General features: G+C 40.3%; 1 protein-coding gene and 1 long non-coding RNA gene across 4 annotated transcripts in view; one reads left to right on the top strand and one right to left on the bottom strand.

Moving 5' to 3' along the window:
- Nucleotides 1–6,950, top strand: part of CDK6 (cyclin dependent kinase 6) — a 177,556-nt gene extending 170,606 nt beyond the window's left edge. For all 3 annotated transcript variants that reach the window (XM_039522421.1, XM_039522422.1, XM_039522423.1), the window contains one exon: nt 5,612–6,950. In XM_039522421.1, coding sequence (XP_039378355.1) covers nt 5,612–5,758 — 147 coding nt within the window. In that variant the 3' untranslated portion in view covers nt 5,759–6,950. The remainder of the gene's footprint in view (nt 1–5,611) is intronic.
- The window catches only part of LOC120397028, a 29,394-nt gene that overhangs the window by 2,297 nt on the left and 2,242 nt on the right, over nt 1–24,855 (bottom strand). The window contains exon 2 of the long non-coding RNA XR_005593626.1: nt 8,189–8,267. This is a non-coding gene — a long non-coding RNA (uncharacterized LOC120397028). The remainder of the gene's footprint in view (nt 1–8,188; nt 8,268–24,855) is intronic.

The raw sequence follows: 24,855 nt of genomic DNA, 5'->3' as shown, positions 1-24,855 counted from the left end.
AGTTTTTTTAATGTAATAATATAATTAGAGGTGAGCCTGAAGTGATTCCAGAGGCTGAATTGCCTTTCCTCCATGGCACAGAAGTGCTGTATACAGCAGAACTTGTACAAAAACTGCTGTGCACAGAGGGTAGGACATTTGGGTGGTGCATGTCTTCTGTGCAATGCTGAGCCCAGCTCCTTGGGGTCATCATTTGTGGATTCACCAACTGTTTTCCCCCACAGAGAGCATGCATAAGCAGTACAGGGCCTACTCCAGCTTCAGGGTATTCCAGGCTACTATCGCCACTTCATAGTCAAAGAAGATGCAATTTCTTCTTCTCCTCAATCTCTGTGGAGCTCACCAGTGCAGATTTACTTGTCTTTACACTGATTCACAGAATTTGGCATAAGTGAACAATGGGAGGTTGAACTGGCATCTAGTAGAGCTGAGTTCAGCAGTGAATTGTGAAAACCCATATTCTCTGTAGACTGGAAGTAAGGGTTGCCTATCATCACACAGGAAATCTGTGGCTGAGGCTGGGATATAATCCAGTTCTCCAGGATAGATTCAACTGCATAACCATGAGACTATCCTTACTTTTCCTGCAATCCCCTGCCTCATTCACTAAATATTTTCCAACACACACTGACCAGTTGGCTACATATGGTAGCACCAGAGATTGAACCAGACTTCCAGAGCTAAAAGCTTGACTTGCTACACCTTGAGCTAAGGAATCAAGCTCCATAGCTGGGGGCTGTAACAGACTTGCATGCTCTGTGGATTAGGCACTAAGGGGGATACGGAAAACATACCAACCATTGGGTCAACAACTGGTAAAGATCATGGTTACACATGCACCAGAAACCCAGGGGTGGGGTTGCCTAAAAATGTTGTTGACTCACTCTAGTGGGTGTCACAGAACAAATAAATATTTTAAAAGGATTTGAATACATTATTATTTAAGTGCTAATGATGTGTAACAGCTAGGTTAGCCTTCTATCCCTATGCCTGCTAGCCTTTCACAGAATGTTATTAGAAAATGCAAGGACTACATCAGGTGATTAACAGCTATGAAATATTGGATTTTCCTGTACTTATTTTATTATAGGCATGGCTGGTAGCACTGCCTATTATTAACACTTCATAGTATAAGATTTTTTCAGTTGCTTATAACTTTGTCAGACTTTAACTATTTGAGCGGAACTTTTTTTATGTCAGATGTCTTCCTCAGGCTGAATTGTTTTTGGAAAGTTTCAACCAAAATGGTTCCACTGTTTCCAAGAACAAAACTAAAGAAAAATGTATTGGTTTGCAATGTTAAAAAATCCTGGTGATCTTTTCTTTGAGAAGCTCTAGCAGCCCATGATTTACAGCAGAGATTTTAAATTTGTCAGGGGATGACCTTTGTGTCAGGGACGTTCCTTTTGCTATTCATGTGAAAATGTGTCCAAATTTGGCTAAGATATAAGCAGCTGAAAAATCTCATTTCACACATGCTCAGTAGGGACTTCTTTGAGTTTACTGGCTAAAAACTCTTAAGATTCCATCTGCCCTGGGAACGCTGCATCCTCTTACAGCTCCTAGTGCTGCCAAGACTGAGCATGCACCATCCCCTCAGAGCGACTGAGCATGCTCCACCCCAGGGCTAGAGAAAAGCCAGACTTGCCTCATAATTGCCATTCCTGATTAGGGTGACCAGATGTCCCGATTTTATAGGGTCAGTCCTGATATTTGGGGCTTTTTTTTCATATGGGCTCCTATTACCCCCCACCCCGTGTCCCAGTTTTTCACACTTGCTATCAGGTCACCCTATTCCTGATTTCTGTGGGGCAGGCTGGGCCTGGGTTTAGGCACCTTAATTAAGAGCAAGGAGCCTGTCTCTCTTGTGCTCTCAGTGACCACCCATCCCTGGGCGGCAGGTGAACCTCACTTTGGGGAAGCTAGGCTGCTGGCCCCGCCCCTTCTGCCTGAGTGCCGAGCCGAGCCGGCGTCCCCCTCTGTCCAAGCCAGCAGCCTCCATGCCTGGCCGAGCCGCTTCACTCCCTGACCAGCCCCCCTCACCCACCACTTGCTTGCAGCATCCCTCCTCACTCCCCCGCCCCCGAGGAGAAGCAACGCTGCCAGCAGCATGGGACCTTGGGGGGGAGGGGGATGGAATGCGGGTAGGCAGGCGGCAGCAGCGGTGGGTGGGTGGGGCCTCAGGTAAGGAGCGTGGCCACTGCGACCCAGGTGTCCCTCGGGGGTGGCTGTGCCAGGGAAGGCTTAGCCTGGCCTATAATACCTGCCGCCCATGCCCCCATCTGGTGCCCAGGCAGCATGGAGGAGGAAGCCACCTGACTTGAATGTAGGTGGGACAAGAGCCAGACCTGGGAAAGGGAAAGCAGTACATTGGAACATGGGAATCTAGAATAGCTGGGACAATGGCAGGGGTTTTGGACTGATTGGGCAAGGAGACTGGGACTGGGAGCCTAAGGGTGGGAAAGTTGCCTGTGCAACTTTAATTCAGTCCCCACTGGTCTTTAATTACACAATCACATATTTTTTCCATAGGACCCCTGCCTCATTCAGTGCACAGGATGGATGGTGCTATACAGTATTTTGTTTTAGCCCCATGGTTCAATGTCTGGCCTCAGGCCTTATTTATTGCACTCTATTCAAATCCTGCTCTGAAGACAAAAGTATTAATTTCCTCCTGGGTTTTTCTACAGCACTCATCACTAGAGTATCCAAGTGCTTCACAAACATTAATTAATTTATCTTCACCCCCGCCTTGTGAGATGAGGAGCAGATGGGGAGCTGAGGCACAGAGATTTTATGGTCAAAAGTGTCTGCTAATTCTGGATGCCCAATTTGACATATCTGCAGCTTGATTTTTCAGAGTACTTAGTATTCTTATATAGCATTTTATATATTCCAGCATGGCTCCCCTTGTCTTCAGTTGCTGTTGTTAGTACTCACAACTTCTAAAGTCACTGCGGAGAAACTAAATGAATTCTTTGCTTCAGCCTTCACGGCTGAGGATGTTAGGGAGATTCCCAAACCTGAGCCGTCCTTTGTAGGTGATAAATCTGAAGAATTGTCATAGATTGTCACTAGAGGAGGTTTTGGAATTAATTGATAAACTTAACAGTAACAAGTCACCGGGACCAGATGGCATTCACCCAAGAGTTCTGAAAGAACTCAAATGTGAAATTACAGAACTATTAACTATGGTTTCTAACCTGTCCTTTAAATCAGCTTCTGCACCCAATGACTGGAAGATAGCTAATGTAATGCCAATATTTAAAAAGGGATCTAGAGGTGACCCCAGCAATTACAGACTGGTAAGTCTAATGTCAGTACTGGGCAAATTAGTTGAAACAATAGTAAAGAATAAAATTGTCAGACACATAGAACATAAATTGTTGGGCAAAAGTCAACATGGTTTCTGTAAAGGGAAATCGTGTCTTACTAATTTATTAGAGTTCTTTGAAGGGGTCAACAAACATGTGGACAAGGGGGATTCAGTGGACATAGTGCACTTAGATTTCCATAAAACTTTTGACAAGGTCCCTCACCAAAGGCTCTTACGTAAATTAAGTTGTCACGGGATAAGAGGCAAGATCCTTTCATGGACTGAGAACTGGTTAAAAGACAGGGAACAAAGGGTAGGAATAAATGGTAAATTTTCAGAATGGAGAGTGGTAACTAGTGGTGTTCCCCAAGGTTCAGTCCTAGGACCAATCCTATTCAACTTATTCATAAATGATCTGGAGAAAGGGGTAAAGAGTGAGGTGGCAAAGTTTGCAGATGATACTAAACTGCTCAAGATAGTTAAGACCAAAGCAGACTGTGAAGAACTTCAAAAAGATCTCACAAAACTAAGTGATTGGGCAACAACATGGCAAATGAAATTTAATGTGGATAAATGTAAAGTAATGCACACTGGAAAAAATAACCCCAACTATACATACAATATGATGGGAGCTAATTTAGCTACAACTAATTAGGAAAGAGATCTTGGAGTCATCATGGATAGGTCTCTGAAGACATCCACGCAGTGTGCAGCAGCAATCAAAAAAGCAAACAGTATGTTAGGAATCATTAAAAAAGGGATAGAGAATAAGACGGAGAATATCTTATTGCCCTTCTATAAATCCATGGTACGCCCACATCTTGAATACTGCGTACAGATGTGGTCTTGTCATCTCAAAAAAGATATACTGGCATTAGAAAAGATTCAGAGAAGGGCAACTGAAATGATTAGGGGTTTGGAACAGGTCCCATATGAGGAGAGATTAAAGAGGCTAGGACTTTTCATGTTGGAAAAGAGGAGACTAAGGGGGATATGATAGAGGTATATAAAATCATGAGTGGTGTAGAGAAATGAATAAGGAAAAGTTATTTACTTGTTCCCATAATATAAGAACTAGGGGCCAACACATGAAATTAATGGGCAGCAGGTTTAAAACAAATAAAAGGAAGTTCTTCACACAGCACACAGTCAACCTGTGGAACTCCTTGCCTGAGGAGGTTGTGAAGGCAAGGACTATAACAGGGTTTAAAAGAGAACTAGATAAATTCATGGAGGTTAAGTCCATTAATGGCTATTAGCCAGGACAGGTAAGGAATGGTGTCCCTAGCCTCTGTTTGTCAGAGGGTGGAGATGGATGGCAGGAGAGAGATTACTTGGTCATTACCTGTTAGGTTCACTCCCTCTGGGACACCTGGCTTTGGTCACTGTCGGTAGACAGGATACTGGGCTGGATGGACCTTTGGTCTGACCCAGTACGGCCGTTCTTATGAATGGATCACTTGATGATTACCTGTTCTGTTCATTCCCTCTGGGCACCTGGCATTGGCCACTGTCAGAAGACAGGATACTGGGCTAGATGGACCTTTGGTCTGACCCAGTGTCACCATTCTTATGTTCTCAGAAATCAGACCCCAGGGTCCCCAGTCAAGCACCCAAAAAATGAAAAACACACAACTAGTGACCTGTGAAAAGTTTGGTTTAAGTAACTTGCCTACCATCACACAGGAAATCTGTGGCTGAGGCGGAGATATAATCCAGTTCTCCATGCATAACCATGAGACTCTTCTTACTCTTCCTACAATCCCCTGCCTCATTCACTACATACCTTCCAACTTCTGCAACAAATGAAGCAGAGACCGTAGGGACAACAGCCTCCTTCACTACACAACCTGATTAATCTCCAGAGCAGGTCCATCCTGTGTACTGAATGAGGCAGAGATCATGTAGCAAAATATATGATGATGTAATTAAATACTTTATCCTAATACCTATGGACAAAGGCACTGAATGAAGTTTGCATAGAGAACCTTAATTCTGACATTTCTTAATTTCTGAGGGCTTGATTTTGCAACCTTGGTGTTCTTTTAATGTAGTTTTTGTGTGTAATATTGATATAGTCTGACGTAGCTGCCTGGCCACTTCTCATTGACTGAGAAAACAGGCAAGGTCCATGCAGCACTTGAACTGGCTCTAGATCTTCAGGCTATTGTAGTTATAAATTAATATAATGATACTCATTAATTTGTATCTATATTATCTTCATTATTTATAATATTGGTTGCATATTATACATGTAACCACTACACTAAAACCATCTTATTTTAATCCTTTTAGAAATGTTTAGCGTTCAATCCCACCAAGAGGATATCTGCCTATGTTGCCCTGTCTCACCCTTATTTCCATGATCTGGAGAAATGCAAGGAGAATCTGGACTCCCACATGTCAACCAGCCAAAACTCCAATGAGGTGAATAAATCATAAGGCTCATTGAAGCTGAACCTACAAATGAACAGTGTAGCTGACAAAGGTCACTGTCCCTAGCTGTTCTACTGAAGATCATTATTTGGAGGTTTTACACATCTGTCTGCTTCTTCAGGATGGTGATGTGCTCCAAGGAAACCAAACTCGTTTACTTTCATCAAAGCAATGCAAGAGCCCGGGATTTCACCTGCTCCCTTTGCAGCTTTATGTGTGTGTGTTTGTTTTGTTTTGTTTTGTTTAACTACCTGGGAAAGCTCCAGATGAAGAGAAGCTGCTGACCAGTTTTGCTGCCATTTTATTCTTCTCATATTGAATGCTGCCAGTGTTCCAGTCACTGCCAAAACATGATGCAATCTCTCCCTCTAGCTGCTGAAGCCTGATCTGGTATTTTTTAATTGTTATTTTGGGATCTCTTAAAGTGATAGTTAAAAGAATGGCATTGAAATATTGGATCTCTACAACCTGCAAATAATTGATAAGTAAATGAAGGCATCTAGCTACTACTGGTAACATACAAGGAGGTGCTTCCTCAGTTGAAAACTTGGACAAATAATTTTATTATTTCATTACTGTCCATAAAAATGATGATGATAAACTGAATCAATTTTTAGTTTTTTTTAATGTACAACTGAATTATTAACTAGATGAGTTTATGTGCATGTCACAAAAATAAGTTAAAAAAACTTTTAGGGACTTACTCTCTAAAGACTCTACTCTCCAAAAATATTGCATTTGTTGTTTGAATCAGTCAATGAAGTCTTAACTTTTTATTTCTTTCTCAAAACAATTGCAAGCATATGTTCCATGATCTAATACAGAAGTTTATAATATGTAGATCAAAGAGGTAGATAGAGCTGATGAAAATCAAAACAGGGTTTCCCATTGTAACATATACTTATTAGCAACCAAAAAGTAACTTGGAAAAATGTTTCCTGTTTTAGATGCAGAGAATTCTTTGATTATGGAGAAGAACACTTATGCACACGTGCTATATTGGATGGAATATAGTGCGCTGCTTTACCTGTAACACACAACTTATACAACGCAGTGCATGAACATTACTCATATTTCATTTACTAGCAGATTTTTTTTCTGTGCAGAAATGCATGAGCATCCCTCCTAACCCACCATGTGGGTATATTGGCACACCATATTTCTCACTGTGTTAGCAGTAATGTGCCATAATTGAAAGTAAATATAACTAAACAATTCACATAACTTTTTAGCAGTTATTTTAAATATTACATTACATTTTTATATTTAGTATTTTTACCTTAACTAAAATATATTTTCATTATTTTTAAAAGAAACTTTTATTTTTTTAGTACTGTGCGGAAAAAGTAAATATTTTAAATACATAAGATAAAGGCTTTCCCCTAACCTAAACTTCAGTGCATTTGCCTGTATGTAACTCAAGGGAACATTTGGCCCAGTGAGGTAGCCCCTGCCCTAAAGGTACATAAGGCACTACTGCACTCTAAATAATAATACACATAGCAGCTACCATTGCTTACTCCTGTGATGGTTCTTCGTAAGCTATCCTACTTCTCTTGCCTCTGCTTCATCTGTGCTAGCTACTGAGCCAGTATCTATATCCTCATTCACAGCATGCCTGGCAGTGCCAAGCTGAGCAATATATATTTTTCCAGCTATGGCATGGGAGCCTGTGGCTGTCTCCCTGGCAGGTTCCTCGGTTATGTGGCAGACTGGCTCTGTGGCAAACTTCACCATTAGCTCTGAGCTGTTTAGCACTTAGGCAGCTGCTAAGATAGTGAGTGGTTTTATCTACCTTTTGTGAAGACATTCCTTTTCTGTTACACACCTAGCAATGAGACTTGGGGTAAATTACTTCCGTGCTATGTAGGCCAAATTGTCAAAGGACCAGTTGCACATGCGCAGTGGCACCTGTCTGGTCTGTTCAAAGATCTACAGCATGAACAGGCAGGCTGTAAATTAGGCTGGACAAGATTGCATCCAAGGCAGGTGTGCACAGAGTCTGGACGCTTGCACAGCACAAGACTTTTCCAAGGGGCTCAACGTGCCAGGCTGAAGGCCGGTGGGTAGCCAAAGCACCACTCAGCTGGTCTTGGCTCTGCCCTGTTCCCTCTCCCTCAGTGTCTAGGCCCAAGATAAATGAGGTATCACTCAGTGGGTCTTGGCTTTACCCCATTCCCCGTGGTCTTAGTTTCTGCAGCCCAGAGAGGGCTGAGGGTGCCGCTTGGCTGGTCTTGACATCCTTAGAAAAAGGTGGATCATAGTGCAGTTAGATGAACCACAATTTCTATTAATAATTTTAAACAGTTATTTAAAACAGGAAAAAAAAATCCAGGCCAACCTTGCAAAATTAACAAATGGGGAAAAGGTTACAGCACAATTTAGCAATTTTTAAAACATTCCACATTTTATCTAGCACCAAACTATTGTACGTACTTTTTCAGGGCGCTTAGCTGGCATCACCCTCTAGCAGCTGCCTGAGAACTATCTCTTGGACACTGCAGCTCTGAAAGCGCTATAAAGGAAGAAAAACATTAGTTCTTTTTTAAATCATGCTAAAAAACTGATGTGCAGAGTTGCTAGCAGTTACTCTGAAGGATGCTGTGTGAGAACCAGAACAGAGTACAATACATCTACTCCATGTTACACTCCATCCCGTCCAAGCCCCATTCCCAAGTCCCCTCAGTGGAAATAATACGCAGTTTACCCTTCTCCAGTGCTCCGAGGCTGATTGCTATTCCCCATTTTCTCTACTGACTATGTGTGTCCCTTGGGTACTACTGCCATGTGTGTAGTGATATGTGGGGAAGTGGGAACTGGATTTCAAAAGGGAGGTGCCCACTGGTACAAGTTCCCTCCTTCCCTGCCATCACCACAGCAGTGAAGAAAACTGTTCACATACACTGCAAACGGGGCCCTTGCATATAGCTCTACTCGGACTTGACTTTGGCCTGAGTGAGTGCAGCAGACTTGGGTGAACACAGCTAAAAATTATTGAACAACAAAAATTAAATAAAAAAAAGTAAAAATAGTTCTTTATCTTCTGGGGCACCTCCAGCCAGGGTGTTCATTACAGTAGATGTTCAGATGTTCTGAGAAGTGGAAAGGCGCATCTCTCATCTACTGTCCAACATTATAGTCTTTTGATGTTGATCAATGCTATAGTCCCACAGGATCCTGCATGATTCTGCAGGCCGAGCAAACTCAGCAACTGAAGAAACCACTAAGATGAGGATAGTGTAGTTTCAGGTGTACTTGCTTCTGTACTATGAAAGCATCTGCTTCCTCTGCTGATTTCTTACTGGCTCTGTGTGGCCCCCTGAGACCAATTTTCAGAAACTGAGCACCTGTTGGGCTGCACATATTTCACACTGACATACAGTAACAGGTCATTAGCATATGCCAATATTATATGAACATATTCTAATGGTTGTTGTGTATCTAAAAGCACTCAGCACAAGATATGCCAAGCCAAAGGCAAATAGATGCAGCTGACTGGTTGACCCAGTCTCCTTTCCTCTGCCTCTCACCCCTCTCCCTCATCCTTTCTCCCACGAGACTCCCCCCCACCCCTTGCCTGCCTCTATTTTCAGCTCCCACACAACTCATCTTCCCTCACTGCTACTGCCAGTAGTTGCCTCTTTTGGCCCAGCAGCCAAGAGAGGGATGATTAGATGGAACCTCCTCATCCACCGCCCAGTTTACACCTGACTACACTATGACAATGACTAGCTTGTGGACACCTTTTTTGTCTTGCGTGCACCAATCAAAGTTCTAAGCCCAGCTATTTATCTTTCAGCACACATAGCTGATGCCCCCTTTGAAAATCCAAGCTTGTCTCCTGCTTGTGCCCCAAAATACACCAAAAAAACAGGATTTCTGCCTTCACAGGGTTTTGAAAATTTGGTCCTACATGCATGGAGTCCTTTCACGGGATCATAAACAGTGGATACGTTGCTCAAGCATTTCCTGTGTGCTGGACACTATCCATATCCTGGTCCTCAGGCTCAATTTACACTTAAGTTTTCTGTATGAATAAGCAGAAAATTTTATACCCTGTTACTTTGCACTGCTTATATACCAACTGTCTTAGTGAAGCATGTTTTATTGTACAAGGGCTAATTCTCTCAGCTGCTAGATACAGTGCCCATTTTAATATGTAGAATAAACAGCAACTATGCCATTCCAGTCATGTAGCCCGCAAACCGGGAGCACTTATCTGACTCACAGCTGAAAACAAATCGGATGAATCATAAACCACATGGTGTGGTTGAAAAGCCCACATAAATTAATTATGTTCCTAGTATGAGTTGAATTTGAATAACGAAATAGATGTTTCTTCTGAGAATTCTGTTCTTTAGAATCACTTTGCTAGTGTTTTTCTGATGCGATAGTTTCAGGAATAAATGGATTTTTGCTAGGCCTATGATGTGATTTAGACCATATATACTGTAAGTGTGAATCCTTCTCATTTCATACTTTTCTCCATGATTCAGAACTATTAGTAAACTCTAGTAAAGCCCTTTGCCTAAATCCCACTGACAGAGTAGTTAGAATCAGGCTTAGGACCTGATCCTGTAGTCTTTATATAGGCAAAACTCCAGTCTTTCTTTTATAGCCTCCTTCTCTTGACTTCTTTGGGAGTTTTGCAGGTGTAATCAAGTCAGTAATTAGCCTTTAAGGACCTACATGTTCCAGTGTACTTATTTGCACAGGTTTTGCTCTGGTGCAGCCATGCCTTTCAGTAGACCAAGCAGCGAGACTGAAGAGCCTGTGTCAAATTCACTGAGGTTCTATGCTTCCTCCAGCACAGAACCCGTGGGAGCGTTCCTGGTGGCAGGAAGTCTACACAGGCGAGTTGCAAGGACACAAGACCCCAGTCACTTTCCCTTTGTCAAGTGGCCAGCAGCTAAGCAGCACCTTACTGACTGGGGAAGGAATATGGTTAGGGCAGCCCCTAGATATCCCCCACCAGCAAATGCCTATTGATCTCCAGTCAAAATTAAAGCTGCTGGCAAAAATTCTGAGATACTGCTACCTGCCTTCTGCTGGATGAAGTTCTTCTGCGGTGCAGTGGGGCAGGCTGGAACAGGGAGGTATTGTTTGCACCTCCCTATACTCAGGGCTGCCGAGAACGGGTTCAGCCCCAGTGAAAAAATTTGTTCGGGCCCCCCAGCAAGGGCAGACTGGCTAAACAGGGCCGACGAAGCTGGGGAAGCTAGGCTCCAGGTCCCCTTCCGGACCGCCGGGCCCCGGTAATTTGTACCGGCTTTCCCCCACTCCCCTCGTCGGCCCTGCCTATACCATTGGGAGGTAATTTGTTGCCTTATCATTTGAGGTGACAAAGCTTGAATTGGTCACAAGCTGGGAATCTAGCATACTTATTTCATTGCTACAAAACCTTCAGAATATCCTTGTCAACATTAGCATCTCTGCTTGATGCTAACTTTCACTCTTGATCTTATATATGTAGAAGTTTGTCTTGAAATCAGTATATTAGAAAAAGAGTTCTACTAAACTTGTGGGGGGACTTGAAAATTATTTTTTTACATATATAGCAAATTAAATTTTCTATGCTGAAACATACTATTAACTTAACTATAAGCAAGCTATTATTTTTTTCCCCACTTGGATGCTTAAAATCAGGATACTAAAAACAAAACATATGGAGTGTTGCAGTCTTCCTTTGTTAAGTGAAATCTTTTCAGAAACAGCATCTCAAATACTGGTGCAATTTTGTTTTTGCATGTGCATTTTCACACCCAATTACTGTGCAAATTAAATTTTAGGCATGCAAAATTATGCCCACAACTTTAATAGCCTAAATATCTAGATTTTTGTTTATGAGAGATGTTAGAGAAAAGATGTTGCCTGGTTTTAGCTAAATTGAGAAATGGGATTATAGGATGCTTTTCGGAAAATGATGTTGGATTAAGAAAGGAGGAGTGTATTTATACATGAGCCTGCAGAGTTGATATGTTCAAAGAAAGTTTTATGGAGGGACTGAATCTAGATATAAATTAATTCTATATAGGATTTTAACACTGATTAGTTGGGCCCTACCAAAATCACAGCCGTGAAAAATGCATCACAGGTCTTGAAATCTGCTCTTTTGTGTACTTTTACCCTGTACTATACAGATTTCACAGGGGAGACCAGCATTTCTCAAACTGGAGGTCCTGACCCAAAAGGAAGGTGTGGGGGGTGTAACAAGGTTTTTGTAGGGGGTCACAGTATTCCCACCTTTAGTTCTGTGCTGCCTTCAGGGTGGGGACTACTAGGACTTCCATAGAAACATCTTTTATTAGATGGTATTTATTATTCATCGGTTGTACCCTGTATCTGACATGCTGCTACTTCAGTATTCGGAACTATAGCACCTTAAAAGCTAGAGTGAGTTGAGCCACCTCTGCATCGCTGTTGATCCAACGATGGATGGTCTGTTATTTTGCATTTGGATTTGTAAGTGTCCCTGATTTGCAGGAACATCACTGATTTGTACCACTGTTTTTCCTCATTAAGAACTGGTGATTAGTATAGTAAAATATGAAAGATTTTTAAAGGGCTTTCTTTGGTCACACCATTTCTATTTGCAGCCACAGAATATTTATCGCCCCCCCACCTTCAATGACTGATTATTAATGTTGATCTTTACTTCCATGTCAGAGATGTGTAAAATATATCCACATACTGTCACCAGCTATAGGGTAAAATCTGCAGTCCTTAGTCAAAAATCCCTCTAAAATAGAGCCGTTCCCTCCCCAAATAATTTCCACAGTCAACACCACAAATAGCCACCAGCATTCTCTGTTCTACTCAGATACTTTACAGTGCACATCCCTGTAGTATCTGAGCAGGCAGCATGTGCCCCACTCTGTCCAAGTAGGAAAAACTTGACTCCCTGCCTAGTACATCCCTGCCTGTTTTCCCTTGGCTGATGTCCTGACACAATCTGAATCCAGACTCAAGATGCATCTCCACATGGCCAGCCAGCAATCAGCTGTATGCTTTGCATCCTGCTGCTCACTGCTGTGTCAGGGCCCACTCCACCTCTGTGCTGCAGATCCCAAGAATAATCTTAATCCTCCCTTCTCCCCAGCTCCTGCAATACCTCTACATTTATTGCTCTGATTTATACTTTCCACTATCAACCTTGCTAAGATGGATCATTTCCAAAGAGCTTTCCAGTCAAGGGCCACCCTCTATCCCCACTCCCTCCCGCCCCCCGCCCTGCAGCATCCAAGTCACAGTTTTAACAGATGAAAGCATGCCATGCAGCTCCCTCCTGTCCTGTATGTTTTGTCATCAATCTTGCCCCATTCATACAGCTTTCTGTAGGAGGAGAGCCTCACCCCTATGGAAGAGCAAAGGTTCAATATCAAATGTGCACTTGAAATGACACATTTGCATTCAGTGCCAAAAGAGGCAGCCTCCCATCTATTCACAGTGCATCAAAAACAGTCAGTTTCACACCCTGACATTTACTCTGGTAGATGCTCCCAATCCCAATTATACCACTTGTGCCCCAGTAAACCATCGTTACCTTCACCTCTCTTGATGCTTGTGTTCATATGATACATAAGCAAAGAGTGGGAGATTATAGGTCTGAATATGCTGGAATGAACAAAATGTATTTCATTGACCAAAACAAGTACCTATTGATTCAGCAGATCACTCACTAAACACAGCAGGCCAGATCTTTGGCCCTTTCAAAGGCTCCCTTGCACTGCTTTTAGATGCCTTAATGCAGTAATGATTATTTCCCTATTGTAGAGGAATCTTCAATAGCTGTAGGGCTGGCTATGCCAGCCTTACACCACTCTCCTTTCTGGAGCAGATTGGGGATGAAGAGAGGGTGATTCTGGCCAGCAAAGTGGCTTCTTGAGCACTGCTGTCCCACCAGTAGAAGTTAGAGAAGTTAGAGCAGTCTTAAGAGCAAGAGTGATCCACGGTGAATGAGAAATCTGGGTCCAGGGAAAAAACACAAAATAACCAGCTCTGGAGAATGATATTAAGATACGGAGCCCCTGGGTCAGTGGTTCTCAACCTTTTTCTAGCTGAGACTCAAAATCCATACATGGTTTCTTGCAATGCCCCACTGAGTCCTACAACCCTTTGCAATTATACAGCAAAAAGCACGTCTGAGTTTGGGTGCTGGCAAGGGGTTTCTGAGATTTGGGGCAAGGCAGAGGCATCAGGAGGAAAGGTCATGGCATGAGTTGCCTTTTGCTTTCCCTGCCCAGCCTCCTAGCAAACCAACGATTTTGGTGTTTCCTTAGCTGGTAGGGTATGACATCCTCTCACCATTGCTCTCTTCTGCTTTGCATGCCAACAGGTGAGAAGTGCTGCTCTAGATTATTAGTTGTCAGCAGTGACTAAAAACTGTTCCCATCTGATGGTAGTTTTATGGCCAATGTGAAATGTGTTGTAGGTCTCAGCCCAGAGTTTAGCAGACAGGTGTCTGTTTCACCAATATCACCATTACAACTGGCACTACTTAACACCCTGGATGTCATACTCAACCAAGGTCAAAGACTAGATGCAGGCTCTAGAGACCAATCTACCCTCCCACTGGGAGGTGACCCCTTTAGAGCAATGATTGGGGGTGAGTGAAGAAATTTGCATCATTGCTTCAATTGTAAGAAGGCTTGTGGGCCTGATCCACTTGGAACAGAGCCTAAACGAGGACATCAGTCTCCAGGGTTGTCAATCAGGCACTTTTCACAAGTATTACATTCACTTCTTTTTTAAATAAAGAAATATAGAAACTATGCTTAAAGTTAAGGTATGAAGCTGCCATTTATTTTTCCCTTAACAGAGATGGTATCACTTTGGCACTTAAATCAACCTGAGGTACACACTGATTATTTCCTTTCCAGACTCTGATCTCTTTATAAGTTCCTTTCAGATTAGTGTATTTATGGCCCTTTTTGTTCCAGTTCATGTAAATGCTCTGTTTCTGACTTTGGGTCTGGGTGGTTTTTTTTTTTTTTTTTTTTAATGCAATACTTACATTACTTTGAACAGCTTTAAAAGCAGAATGTCTTTGAATGTGCTAATAAATGAAAAATCATACCTTCCAAAATGATGTCTTATAAGTTGAAGTGTATACTGTGGGAATGTTGTTGATATTATTATAGCTCCTTAAAGCATCACAATATGCGTTACCTTGTGTGTCTTTTTAATTCTATACAATAGTGTAAATCTGTATTTCCTCACTAGCTCTGTAGTCTTCAGTCTGAGGATTTGATCCTTTAAATACTTACAAACGTGAATAACTTCATTCACTTCAGCAGTCCCATTGAACTGAATGGGACTACTCAAATGAGTAAAAGTACTCATATAAGTGTTGCAGGATCAAGCCTTTAGTTAATAACTGATTGTAACAGTGAGGACACATGGTTAGTAACAGCACCCAGACACCAGCAAATGGGGTCTGTGTTAATGTGGATACATTTATATCCAAGTTACTCAACATTAACATAAATTATTGCTATTATAATTCATGTATATTATTTGTAACTGAAATACACTAGTCCTGTGAAAGTGTAGTTGCCAGGAAAAGCATTGGGTCTTGCTGTTTTATAGATTATTTGAATTTAGCATTCATTTTAGTTATTGAGGTAAAGCTAGTTTCATAGAGAGGCAAAATGATAGATGAATTGTAATGTTCCTGAATAAGCTGCGTACTGTACATTTCAATTTTGAAACTAGAAACTAAGTTTGTTCAGATGTAGTATTTTTAAATGCCTAGAGGGTTTTTTGTTTGTTTGAGTTAATATGTAAAGGAACAAACATAAATTACTTTGAAAATTTATTGTAGAGCTAAATGTACATATAGCATAATGTGGGGGGGAAATCATCTGAAAGATTAAAATTAGAAATCATTTCACATAGCTGCCGTTTTGGCTTTATTTTGTTTGCAGTAGTCATAGTAGATACCAGTCAATAACAGATACTTATATCAGTGCCTGAGTTTGCCTGGCTTCTCGTGGTTAAAATAAGTTTTTGCAATGATAAAATTGCTCTTGTAGGTTTGTGTGTGTTTCTGGAAAAAGGCAAAGCTACATAAGGTTGTTGAAATAAAGAGAAATATGAAAGTAGCAGGCTTGGAGACTGCTGTGGAAATACAACTACATGAAATAGGGTTTAGGTTTCAAAGTATTTTAAATCAATGGGCCTAATTCACTCCTTTACACTGACTATAGTTAAATTATACCAGGGATGAATTTGGCCCATTAAGTCTATCAATGTCAGGCATCTCAGGTTTATATACAGATAATATAGTTTAGTAAGTAAGCAAAAATAGATTATACTTATGGTAGTGTGTGACCAGATATAATTAGCCCTAATAACATGTTAGTTCTCAAATTTTCTATGGGTTATTTTTTGTTACAAAGAATGAAAAGCAAGTGTCTTAGTGAAATAGGGATATGTGGAGATAAGCACAATGTTGGTACAAAAGGTACCAAAATTAGAAATTTAGGCCTCAGAATAACTGGGATGACTCATGGGTGTAAAGTTAAGCATGTGTGTATATGACTGTAATAATGTATTGGTTCTGAAATCTGCAAGATAAGTGACATTTTCAAAAGGCCTTGTTAAAAATGTTGTTTTTGGTGTTGTTATGTGGATTATTTTGAAAAGGGCCAGATTCTGAATACAGTTGCACTGATAAAAATCCGGAGTAACTCCACTGGTTTCAGTGGAGTCAAAAACATCAAAAGTAGTTCCAAGTTATTTTTACATCCTTTGAGCCACATCCTCAATTGGTATAAATCAGCAGAGTTCCATTGACTTCTCTGGTGCTATTCCAAATTATACCAGGTGAGGAGCTGGCCCCTTGTATTCTAGATCAAGTCATTTAACGTAACATTCAGTGTGACTTTATTTTACAAGATGAAAAGTTACCTAAGGTGCAAACTGTACTACATAGATTATCATTTATATCTATTCACAGGACATGATTTCACTGTATCACTTCATACTTGAAATTCAGTCTGTTATTTTAATATCAGGGTACAAACATGAAAGGTGCGTGTATTACTGTTTCTTTTAAAGAATTATTTTTATTCAATGTGCCTAAAAATTCCTATTAAATGCTCTCTATGTACTCCTCATTCAGCATAAAATATGTGAAACGGTGCCTATATCATCTACAAATGTACAGAAAATGTACTAGTGATTTATCTAATTGTCACTTACCTGTATTGAGTTTTTAGTTAAATATGCATTACACCGAAGGGCTACAAAAAGAAAACTGTGGAATATAACACTTATTATGCCCTCACTGTGCCGGAAATCCTGCAGCCCCCTGTTTAGCTGCTAATGGCCCCATACGCAGTGGAAAAGCTCTGTTTCTGCTGTGCAGGATGGCTGGAGAGTGGTGAAGCCACACATGGATTCTACAGCTCTCTCTCATGCTCTCACACAAAGCCTTTTGCTCTAATTGTATGCTTGCTCCATGCCCAAAACTTCTCCCTATGAGGCTTTCTGTTTTAAGAATTCCCTGAGATAGGGCTACTGTACACTGACTTAATTGAAGTTCCTTAAAAAATATTCCCTTTCAAGCATGCACCTTACCATATAACATTCTTTAGCTTTTACAAGTACAGGTTTATAAAACTGGTCAAATACAAAAAGTAATCACCTGTCTATGGACATATTAAAGGCAAAACTAAATCAAGGAACATTGAGGGTTATAGATATTGTGTTATGTCAGAATTACAGTCCTTTGGAATTGAATGTTTTGCTGCTGGCAGTGCTAGAAAAGCAAAGTTGTGTATTTATTGTCAGATGCTGAAGGTTCAATATGAAAAAATCAATATTAATAAAAATGTCACTGTGTCAAGTTCTTTTCAATTGTGCACAAACTATTTCCAAGGAAAAAGGAAAAAAATGGTTTGTATATTTAAAACTGCTTTCTCAGCGTTTACTTCACTTTCGTAGCTATATTTTTCTTTTATATAAAAATGTAAAATTAATACAAATGCAATAAGAAATGTATATTAAATACGAACATTTCGCAACATTGATTTCTAGCTTTTGTGTCTCGCAGATACTTTTCCTAGGCAGCGCATATACAGTATAAAGTGAACATATGTACACACATTATATGCGTGCACGTATATATGAACAGTTACTTACACAAACTCTTCCTATCAACTACTGATTACATTAGTCTCATTCCATCACTAATGCACTGCTTTATTCCTTTCTTAGCATGAGTGCATAAGAATAATTTCATAATTTGGCTACTATGGCTCTCAATCCTTCTTTAAAAGATTTTTTTCAATGTCTTATGGCTCAATCCTGCAACCCTTGCTAACATAAGTAATTATCTTCCTAAAGATCTCACAACCCGTACACATATAGTCCTGTTGAAATCAATGGGACAATTCACTAGAGGAAGGAATGGTCACATGAGTAAGGGTTACAGAACAAAACACAAGCTATTCATGATGTAAATCAAACTTGCATCATTTATCGACTTGCTTCTATGCATTTAAACTAAGTTAAATATTCAGAGTTCTTTTGGAGAAACTAGTGCAGCATTTTTTGCCGGGTGTCCAGTGAGTCTAAATAAGCAAACAATATCTTTAAAGTCATAAAGGTTTATAAACTAGGGTGAAAATCACCTTCCTCTGCTCAAAGTCCAAGTAATAGTGGAGGGACAGAGGAGAATGGAATTCACACAAATTCCTACTATCTAATGCTGCAACGGCCTTGCCTTCAAATAGATAGATAGATAGATAGATAGATAGATAGATAGATAGATAGATAGATAGATAGATATAGGCTGTCAAGCTATTAAAAAAATTAATCGCAATTAAAAAAATGAGTCGCGATTAATTGTACTGTTAATAATAGACTACATTTAAATATCTTTGGATGTTTTCTACATTTTAAAATATTGATTTCAATTACAACACAGAACACAAAGTGTACAGTGCTCACTTTATATTTATTTTTATTACAAATATTTGTGCTGTAAAAATCAAAAGAAATAGTATTTTTCAATTCATCTCACACAAGTACTGTAATGCAATCTCTTTATCATGAAAGTTGAACTTACAAAAATAAAACAATGTAAAACTTTAGAGCCTGCAAGTCCATTCAGTCTTATTTCTCTTTTAGCCAGTTACTTAGATAAACAAGTTTGTTTATATTTGTAGGAGATCATGCTGCCCGCTTCTTGTTTACAATGTCACCTGAAAGTGAGAACAGGCGTTGTAGCCAGCCTCACAAGATATTTACATGCCAGATGAACTAAAGATTCATATGTCCCTTCATCTTCAACCACCATTCCAGAGGACGTATCCATGCTCATGACAGGTTCTGCTCAATAACGATCCAAAGCAGTGCATACCGACGCATGTTCACTTTCATCATCTGAGTCAGATGCCACCAGCAGAAGGTTGATTTTCGGTTGTTCAGGTTCTGTAGTTTCCACATCTGAGTGTTGCTCTTTTAAGACTTCTGAAAGCACCTTTTAAGACTTCCACACCTAATCCCTCTCAGATTTTGGAAGGCACTTCAGATTCTTAAACCTTGGGTCGAGTGCTGTAACTATCTTTAGAAATCTCACATTGGTATCTTCTTTGCGTTTTGTCAAATCTGCAGTGAAAGTGTTCTTAAAACAAATAACTTGTGCCGTGTCATCATCCGAAACTGCTATAGTATGAAATACATGGCAGAATGCAGGTAAAACGGAGAAGGAGACATACTATTCTCCCCTAAGGTGTTCAGTCAAAATTTAATTAGCGCATTATTTTTAATGAGCGTCATCAGCATGGAAGCATGTTTTCTGGCCAAAGCATGAAGGGGCATACGAATGTTTAGCATATATGGCACGGAAATACTTTGCAATGCCAGCTACAGAAGTGCCATGTGAATGCCTGTTCTCACTTTCAGGTGACATTGTAAATAAGAAGTGGGCAGCATTATCTCCTGTAAATATAAACAAACTTGTTTGTCTTAGAGATTGGCTGAATAAGTAGGACTGAGTGGATTTGTAGGCTCTGAAGTTTTACATTGTTTTGTTTTTGAGTGCAGTTATATAACAAAAAAAACTACATTTTTAAGTTGCAATTTCAAGATAAAGATATTGCATTACAGTACTTGTATGAGGGGAATTGAAAAATAATTTTTTTTAGCATTTTTACAGTGCAAATATTTGTAATAAAAATAATATAAAGTGAATACTGTTCACTTTGTATTCTGTATTGTAATTTAAATCAATAAATTTGAAAATGTAGAAAAACATCCAAAAATATTTAATAAATTTCAATTGGTATTCCACTGTTTTATAGTGCGATTAAAACTGCGATTAATCGCGATTAATTTTTTTAATTGCGATTAGTTTGAGTTAATCACGAGTTAACTGCAATTAATCAACAGCCCTAATATACATATATCAACATTAATATTAAAAAAAAAACCCTACCAATACAAGATACTCCACTGCACATGTTTTGCTCCCTGAGGAGAGGATGAAAGAACAAACAACACATGGCAAATGTTCGTCACGTTGCACCATTGGAAAGTGCTCAGATACTACTGCCATGAGCACAGTTAAAGAACCTTGATGGAATAGAAACAAAATAGAATAAAGGCCTTTTAACCCAGTTTATGGACTGAAATAACTACTGTAACCCCTCTGTAGTCCCTTTGCCCGCAGAACTTCGGATGCAATGACCCCACTCGTAGCCCACCTCCACCTGCACCCTCCATTCTGGCCTCTTTTGGCCACTTGTGTGGACACTGCTCTTGCATCTATCCCACAATACAGAGACACCACTTAGGGCCTTGGGTGGGCTCTAATTGCATTCTTTAAGTATATCTCTGCCAGAATTGTTAAAACTGAAAAAACAACCAGTTTTACCAGGATAAACTGATTAATAACCCAGTGATATTAACAGAAACTAGAACCAAAATTCTGGGGGAGTCATGCCGGTTAAAATTAAATAAACTTGAAATAAGGATGTCACAGTGATCAAAGTAACCTTTCATTACAGGTAAATATATAACTAAATGTAATATTTCACAATCTAACTACTTAGTAATGGGATAATTTCATGCCAGTCTAATTGCACAGCATTTTCTGGGTTTCACTGAAGGATAGCTAGTTAGCCAATGAAATGGATGTCATCATGCTTAAAGTATACTTTTCTATATAACAAAATGCGCTATCTGTGTTATAACACAGATTATTACAACTGAAACATAGTTAATGTACCTTTAATTCAGACAATGAAAACTAACTACTCAGTTCCACTTTTTTCTTTATACGTTCAGTCAGTCTTTATTTTCACTTTTTGGCTGCCATGCGCTAGAACAATGCTGCAGTGAAGTGCTCTGGGGTCCTTGGATGGGAGGAATTACACTATTATTATTAGCACACTTCATCATTGGAGGATCTGAAAGTTCTTTACTGATTTATTTTTCAATGTATAACATGCCTATCAGAACTTCTAGGCATAAAAACAAAAAGTTAAATTACATTCTTTAATTCAGTCCCAGATTGACACAATGTCAAACTCAAAAACTTCTGTCCATCAATCCAGAATGCTACCTTTTTTCAACCTTTTCGCTCTCATTCTATTAGAGAGAGAGAGAGAGAGAGAGAGAGATACTTTGTAGTTTGCCCTAATGTAAATAAATACAGGCTCTTTTGAGCAGGGGTAGAAGCAAATTCCAGAATCCACTGAGAGGCCCTGAAACTAGTCACCACACCTATATATCTAGAAAGTGTTAGCTCAAGCATCCCAGCAAATCTCAACTTCTATGTTAGAGCACTAAATCAGAGATGGTCACTTAGATAACCAGGACCACAAGGCTTTCCGGATCAAAAATCTTGTATTGCACCCAGAAATCAGCAGGGACCCACTGAAGTCTACAAAGCACAGATATAATAACCTCCATACATGACATACCATTAAATAAAACAGCAGGCACATCCTTTGCTAGCTGACTTTCCAAGTGGTTTATAAGCATACTCCAAGTCGAGCACATTGCAGTAGTTCATCCCGAAGATTACAAAAGCATGCATAACTTTGGTGAGGACCATATCTGAAAGGAACAGTCACAACCACCTCATCAAACAGAGATGAAAAAAGGAATGTTGGTTACTGCTGTTATCTGAGAATCAGCTGAGGGTCTGATAACCATGCTGCAAACCTTATCAACAACAACAACAACAAAAACCTTTGGCTGAAGTAGCTGATGTCACCTCCTCTGGTTGTTTTCCCCAGCTAACCATTATCATTCCTGCCGTAAGCAGATCAAAGCTCAACCAATTATTCCCCAGCACAATCTCAGCCAGACACTGAAATATATCACTGCCTGGGTTCACTATCTAGTTTAGGTTCTCATCACCACAGTATATGAGCATTTCACAGTTATTAATGCATTTATCCTGCTTACTCCCCTGTGAGGTAGAGAAGTGCTATTATCTCTGTTCTACAGATGTGGAACTGAGACACAAAGAAACTAAGGGACAGATTTACAAAGGTACTCAGGCATCTAAAGATGTAGATAGGCTGCGCACCTAGTGAGATTTACAAAAGACCCTAGGCACGTAACTCCCATGGATTTTCATTTAATCTCACCTAATTCCCATTGATCGCCCCTACCAGCCTCCCATACAGACAGAGCAGAAAAAGTGACAAGACAGCATGCCACATAAGAGAACCCTGGGAGCAACTGAATAATTGCACATCTGCACTCTCTGTGCCCTCTAAGAAGAAAACAAATAGAGCCAATCCAGTATGACACAATCCATCAATAGTAAGGTCTGCAATTACTTCAGCAATACTTCATGGCCAATGGTTCGAAAGGCAAAAAGAGTCAGTGTGGCTGGCCTATGTCCATAGTCAGAAGGAAAGCACTGACCAAGACCAATGCAGTCTGATTTATGCTCAAGTCTAAAATCGAACTGAAAGGGTCAAGAAAATCTGAGAACTCTAGCTAATACTAGAGCTGCTTTGGCACAACCTTCTTAATAGCCCGCCCCATCTCAAAAAAGGAAGGTTTTTATGAACTATGGCCTGATCCTCACACAAAAATCCAAGGTAAAGCTGTATCATAGCCCTTTTACGCAGGAATAATTTTGCATACTATTGAAACATAGCCATTTGTGGAGTGGCACACAGTAGCTCTTCTAGCACAACAGCAAAATTACATAACAATTTAGGGCAAAAATTAATTAAGAATAGTGTAGCCAAGTGAAACTGAAGGGGAAATTTTGGGTAGGTAGAATGTAGGAATATCAGAATTGCCATACTGGATCAAACCAGTGGTCTGTCTTGTGGTCCTATCTCTCACATTGGCCAGTACCAGATGCTGCAGAAGAAGGTTCAAGAAACCCCATAATGGACAATTATGGGATAACATGTTTATAGAGGAAGTTTCTTCCTAACTCTCATCAGTTAGGGGCTTACTTATGCCCTGCAGCATGAGGGTTTCTCTATGCAGTTCATTATTTTACATCCTTCCATCATGTCCCATCTTTTCTCTCTCTCCTCTAAACAATCTAAATTTTTCCATCTCTCTTCATGGAAGTCTTCCTTGTAATCATTTTCATCATCCAATGCCCTTAATTTCTGTTATAACCTGATTAAGAGAGAGCAGAGGTTCTCAAACTGTGGTCTGCGAGCTTCATTCAGGTGGTCCGCAGATAGTTCCCTCTAAGGTGTGCACCTGGGTGGCCAAACACCTAATTAGTGGAGCCGCACAGGCGTGGCTCCACTAATTAGGTGCCTGGACCCTGGAGAAGACGCACATGTAAGGTGAAGTGGTGGCCTTGGGGGGAATAGGTGGTAGCAGGGAGTGAAATAAGAAGAGGGGGTGGGAGAAATTTGGGACATGCAGGGCTGCGGTGGCTAGAGAAAGAGGTGATTTTCTCCAGCTCCATGGCTGTGACTGCTGGGGAGAGACGGCCCTCCTTCCCAGCCTTAGCTCTGTGGCTGCTTTGGTGGGGGAGAGACCCCCTCCTTCCCAGCCCCAGCTTGGGAGCTGCCACAGTGGGGGAGAGAGGGAGAGACCTGCCTCCTTCCCAGTTCCAGCTCAGGGGCTGCCGCAGCAGGGGAGAGAGGGCACATCCATCACATTAGAAAGGTAAGACTACTAATATTAAAATATGAGTTGTGTGCTTTTATTTGTAGAACAAAAAACTTTAATTATTGCATTTTTTTATATAGCATTTTTATCCAAAGTGCTTTACAATAGTTAGCTAACAGTACAAACAACATTTGGAAAGATCATGAAGTGGTCCACTGAGGCCCTCAGCAATTTTCAAGTGGTCTGTGGGAAAAAAAAGTTTGAGAACCACTGAAATAGAGTGACCAGATCTGAACAAAGTATTTTAGGCAAGGGCATATCATTGTTTCATATAAAGACATATTTTCTGTATTATTCTCCATTCCATTCTCTATATATCCTAATATTGTTTGGTTTTGGTTTTTTAACACTGTGCTGTACGTTGAGCAGACGTTTTGAGACACCCAGAATGACGTCCAAGTCTTTTTCTAAAATGACAATGGTTAATCTAGAACACAGCAATGTGTAGAAGTAGTTAATATTTTTCCCTCCAGTGCACATTACCTTGCCTTTCTCAATAATGAATTTTATTTGCCATTGTGTTGTGTATTCACCTGCCTTTAGTAGAGCTCGCTGAAGTTCTTCACAATCTTTGCTTGTCCTGTCAAAATTTAATAATTTTGTATTTTCTACAGGTGTTGCTATCTCACTCTTCACTTCCTTTCCCAGCTACTGATAAGTATGTTCAACACCACCAATCTTAGTAAGGAAATTTGGAAACGTTATGTTAAAAATTGACCATTTTTTCCTAATCTCTGTTTTCTGCCTCTTAGGCCTTCTCTTCATGGGGGGGATAAAGGGGGAGTGTGTTCGTATCATGTGTTATCTAATACCCATGGTAAAATCACAGTGAAGACAAGACAGTTTATATTTTAACACATACAGTAACTCCTCACTTAAAGTCATCCCGGTTAACTTTGTTTCGTTGTTATGTTGCTGATCAATTAGGGAACATGCTTGTTTAAAGTTGTGCAATGCTCCCTTCTAAGTCATCATTTGGCAGC

Source organism: Mauremys reevesii, linkage group 2, assembly GCF_016161935.1.
Source record: "Mauremys reevesii isolate NIE-2019 linkage group 2, ASM1616193v1, whole genome shotgun sequence".
Taxonomy (NCBI): domain Eukaryota; kingdom Metazoa; phylum Chordata; order Testudines; family Geoemydidae; genus Mauremys; species Mauremys reevesii.
Note: the sequence above shows the minus strand (reverse complement) of the source record. Positions and strands in the feature narration are given on the sequence as shown.